Raw genomic sequence first — 5,000 nt, 5'->3', positions numbered from 1 at the left:
AGTCGATATCCTTATTAATGATATTGTCCATTGGTAGTTAGAAGAAAAAGGAATATATTCGGTTTATAAATGGTTACAAGGTTCAAATGTACGACGACCCGATGACGCTATATCTTTACATTACCATTCCTTTGTTATCTCGTTTATGCTTGAACCATCATTATCACGGAGCAAGCTGAGCCGATAACAACTCTACTACTCAAGGCATTAATGTTGAGAAAGTGCTGCCACTTAAAGTGCCGTTACTTGTACATACGTCCGTTAGTCTACTACGGAGCTCCAATCCTGCTTGCCAACGTGCTCTCATCTTTTAGTACGTATTTAACATTAGAATGCATTATAACATAATTACGTATAATAATATTATTACAATAATATAATTATATTGATATTGTATAACGCTAATGCAGCGTAACGTTTACAAATTTTATTTCATTAATTATCATGTAATTAATATTTTTTAACACAATATATACGATCTTATATATGTATATGTGTATGTATATATATGTATGATATGCTCGTGTTATATATGTCGGATTGGCTAATAAGTGATATTGAAATTTATCGATATAAAATGAGAAAAGAAAAAAAAAAGAACACGAGAAAAGAAATAGTATTAGCATTGTACATTCAGATGTAAGTATTTAATTAAAAAGTGTTTCAGGGGAAAAAAAAAGAAATAAAAAGAAAATACTATGTATTGTTTAATTTGTTTGATATATATATATATATATATATATATATATATATATATATATATGTTTCGAATTTTATTTGTTCTTTTTCTTTTTCTTTTTTTCTTCTTTTTTAATATATAACAATTAAAGCTTGCAATGATAAATATTAATTGTTTTATTTATACATTTAGATATGTATGTATATTTTATATTTATTAAAATACAAAATATGTAATGATATCTATTATTGATATATATATATATATATTTCTTTTTGTTTTTCAATTGTAAAAAGAAAAGAAAATTAGTGTTATTTATTTAAATGTTAATCATAAAAATCTCGAGATTATTTATTGTGCCAATCCGAGCAGATAAAAGAAGCTGATATATATTTTCACGTGAAACCACATTAGATTTTTGTATTTGAAGTGTGAATTTAAAAAAAAAAAGAAAAAAGAAAAAGGAAAAAGAAAGAAAAAAAGGAAGAAATAAAAGATATTAAAGTAAAATAAAATAAAATTAAATATAGTGAATTATCAACGATAATATCTTACGCAACATGTGATTCGTTTAATCATTTCTGTACGATATAATTCAAAAGGGATGTTTAAAGCTCATGACTGTCGTCGTACAAACGTTTTATCAAAAATTATAGTCACTCGTATTTTTCATAATTCAATATATCCATTTTTTTCTTTCCCCGCGCCCTCCCCCTTCCCAGCTTTCACTGAAATTCATTCAAATATTATACATAAATAGTATAACTTTTTTTTTTGTATATTTTAATACTGATAGATACGTGAACGAAAGAAATACATTTTCGTTTATACAGGATGAATCAAAAGTTCTTAGTTTCTCGTTTCTTAATGTTGATTGTTTCAAAATTGTAAAAATAAAGGACTAACTTGCAAATATACAAATCTAATTACTTTAAAGCTAAAAGTGTTTATAGGAAAAAAAAAAAAAAAAAAAACAAAAACTGTCTTTGACTGATAATTAAAATCACTTAGAGAATTCTTATAGATCTTTTACTTTATTTTATTTTATTTTATTTTTTTAATAACGACTTTATTTCTTCGAGAAAAATTTTTAATTGAAATAATTTCGACGATACGACCATTAATTCGTCGATGATTTGATTATCGTACATATTGGATATGTTTTATTTCACGTTTAATAATATGTTATTATGTTTTTGAAATATAATTAAAGATAATTCAAATGGTATGTTTGAACAATTTCTTTCTTTTCTTTCTTTTTTCTTTTTCTTTTTTTTTTTTTTTTCTTTTGTTTTTTAAACTCGCCGCTGCTCTCCCACATATAACATTTTCGTTTTACTTATTTCTATCTTTTCTTTATATAAAAGAGATCAATGAATGAATGAGATTATATTTACAATTCAGGATAAATATATGCTTAATAATTTATTTTAACAATTGTTAATTCTAAAAGTTATATATCCATTAAATTTGTTAAAATATTATTTTAGTTCTTTTTTTTTAAATCTTGAATAATCGACATATGCATATACATAAATATATCCATGTATAAAATGCATATATATATATATATATATATATATATATATATGCAATAATTTATTTTAACAATTGTTAATTCTAAAATTTATTTATATGTTAATTGTTAAAATATTATTATTATTATTACTTTTTTTAAATCTTAAATAATCAACATGCACATACATAAATATATCAATATACAAAAAGATACATATATACATATATATATATATATATATATATATAATCTACAGAAAGAGATACTACCACGTACATATGTATAAGGAGAGCCGGTCGCGAATCGATGCTCTTGTGAAAACATGTTTGACCGCATAATTATTGTGACTGTCTTATTTTAACTGTGAGACGTTCTGTTCATTCGATTCGTGGTGCCGGTTTTCAGTCGAATTCTGCCGAAGAACATCGTGCCCATCGTGAAGAGAGAGTATGGATGCGATGAAGACCGGCTGGTTCAGCGAGATAAACGACTTCTGGCCTGGTGTATCACTGTCCCTCGAACTTGAAGACACGTTACATCGAGAAAAATCAAAATACCAGGACGTTTTAGTGGTGCAAACGTTAGTGTAAAAATTCTTATTTTTTTTTTTTAGGTGGGTGGGGGGGTAGATAAGGTGGAGACTGTAGGAAGAGCAAACGTTTGGGTTCGGAGAAACGGGGGAGGGGAGCGGGGAACGTGAGGTTAAAGGTGAAGGAAACGAGCAAGATAGGATAGGCGAGCTATAGGGTAGAAAAGGCAGGCAAAAAAAAGTAACGGAGTACAATTATACTCCAAGAGTCAAATTTTGATCGATAACGATTATTAAGTATTATTGACTCTTTGTTTACGAAATATATATATAATACATATAGTGATATATTTTGTAATCTCGTGACATATGTTATTAATATTTACATTTGCGATATTTAATACATATATACGTATTCTTTTTTTTTTTTAATTTCGTGGCATACATTATTTAACATTAACAATTAGAAAATTTAAAAATCCTTTTATTTTCACGTTTACACTCTAATTCATTGTATTTATATCTGAAGAAAAAGAGAAAGAAAGAAAAAAAAAAAAAAAAAAAAAAGAAACAAAAGGAAATTAATAATCATGACTCGTATTTTGCTCGCCCGTTCAAAAACAGAGAAATATATTTTTCACTGGTTGTTTTGATCGGACGACAATTTGTTTTTTTTTGTTTTGTTTTTCTTTCATTTTTCTACTCTTTCTTTTTTTTTTTTTTTTTTTTTTTTCTTTTTTTTTTTAATTTTTACATAGAAAAACCTATGGGAAAGCATTGATACTCGATGGTATTATCCAGTGTACGGAAAAGGATGAATTCGCTTATCAGGAGATGATAGCGTTTTTGCCATTATGCAGTCATCCTAATCCAAAGAATGTGAGTTTTTTTCTTGCTTTTCTTTTTTTTGACTCTCAAATATTTCGTAATAAGTTTATTAAATAATTTTGATACGAGCACACATGCATACATATATATATATATATATATATATATATATATATATATATATATATATATAGATGTCAAAAAGCATGAGACCAAATTTATAATATACATTACTGAGATCAAATGAATGAAAAAAAGAAGTTTATATAAACCTACGTCTGAAAATGCTTTATTGAAAATATATATATTTATATATATGTATATATATATATATATATATATATATATATATATATATGCTTTTAAAGTTATTTATGATTGATCGATTGATTTATTTCTTTTTGTTTTTATTCAACGAACTAACAAACTAATCGTTTGAATAGGTTTTAATAGTAGGTGGTGGTGACGGTGGAGTGGCACGTGAGGTTGCAAAACATCCTAACGTTGAAAGAATCGTACAAGTTGAGATCGATTCGACGGTACTTGAAGTATCGAAAAAATATTTGCCATTTATGGGGGTTGGCCTGGATAATCCAAAGGTCACGTTAAACGTCGGTGACGGATTCGAATTTATGAAGCAACATACGAAAGAATTCGACGTTATCATTACGGATAGCAGCGATCCAATTGGTATACTAAAGTTATATGTGCTATAAATATAGATTCTGTTTTTCTTTTTTTTTCTTTTTTTTTTTTACTTTTATATATTTTTATTCAAATTGCATAATGTCCAGGTCCCGCGGAGTGTCTCTTTCAAGAATCGTATTTCAATTTAATGAAGACAGCATTGAAACCCGGTGGTATTGTTTGTAGTCAAGCTGGTACAGCATGGATGAATTTGGATCATGTAGTTAAAACTTTTCAACATTGTAAATCTTCCTTTGTTGTTGTTGATTATGGTATCACGTCTGTTCCATCCTATCCAACCGGACAAATTGGTTTTGTATTGGGTGGACTTTCTACGGTAGATATATATATATATATATATATATATATATATATATATATATTTTTTTTTTACATATATATATTTTTTTTTCTTTTTCTTATAACTTTACGAGATATATTACGTTTTTTGATTTTCAATGATATTTAAACGTTCATAAATCGTTAAATCTAAATGGAATATATATTAATTCTATATGCACTCTGTAGGAAACCAATTTTAAGGTACCAATGAGGATATTCACGGACGAAGAATTGGATAATATGAATTTAAGGTATTACAGTGCTGAAGTACACAATGCAGCGTTCGTATTGCCGAGGTTCGTAGAAAAGGCATTGAAATCTTATAGGACAACGTGAAAAGGACATCTACTTTTGATTTACTCTTCTTCTTCTTCTTTTTTGTTTTTTTTTTTTTTCTTTTTTTCTATTGCTCACAA

General features: G+C 26.7%; 1 protein-coding gene across 1 annotated transcript in view; it reads left to right on the top strand.

Annotated features, from left to right (window-relative positions):
• SpdS (Spermidine Synthase) overlaps positions 1-5,000 on the top strand; it is a 5,476-nt gene that overhangs the window by 120 nt on the left and 356 nt on the right. The window contains exons 1-6 of the mRNA XM_035864194.2: positions 1-313; positions 2,604-2,778; positions 3,486-3,606; positions 3,999-4,245; positions 4,350-4,579; positions 4,771-5,000. The exon at positions 1-313 is cut by the window's left edge and continues 120 nt beyond it; the exon at positions 4,771-5,000 is cut by the window's right edge and continues 356 nt beyond it. Coding sequence (XP_035720087.2) covers positions 2,648-2,778; positions 3,486-3,606; positions 3,999-4,245; positions 4,350-4,579; positions 4,771-4,920 — 879 coding nt within the window. The 5' untranslated portion in view covers positions 1-313; positions 2,604-2,647 and the 3' untranslated portion in view covers positions 4,921-5,000. The remainder of the gene's footprint in view (positions 314-2,603; positions 2,779-3,485; positions 3,607-3,998; positions 4,246-4,349; positions 4,580-4,770) is intronic.

The sequence above is a fragment of the Vespa mandarinia genome, chromosome 6 (genome assembly GCF_050613455.1).
Source record: "Vespa mandarinia isolate Hongniang chromosome 6, ASM5061345v1, whole genome shotgun sequence".
Lineage (NCBI taxonomy): Eukaryota > Metazoa > Arthropoda > Insecta > Hymenoptera > Vespidae > Vespa > Vespa mandarinia.
This window is presented reverse-complemented; position numbering and strand designations above follow the sequence as displayed.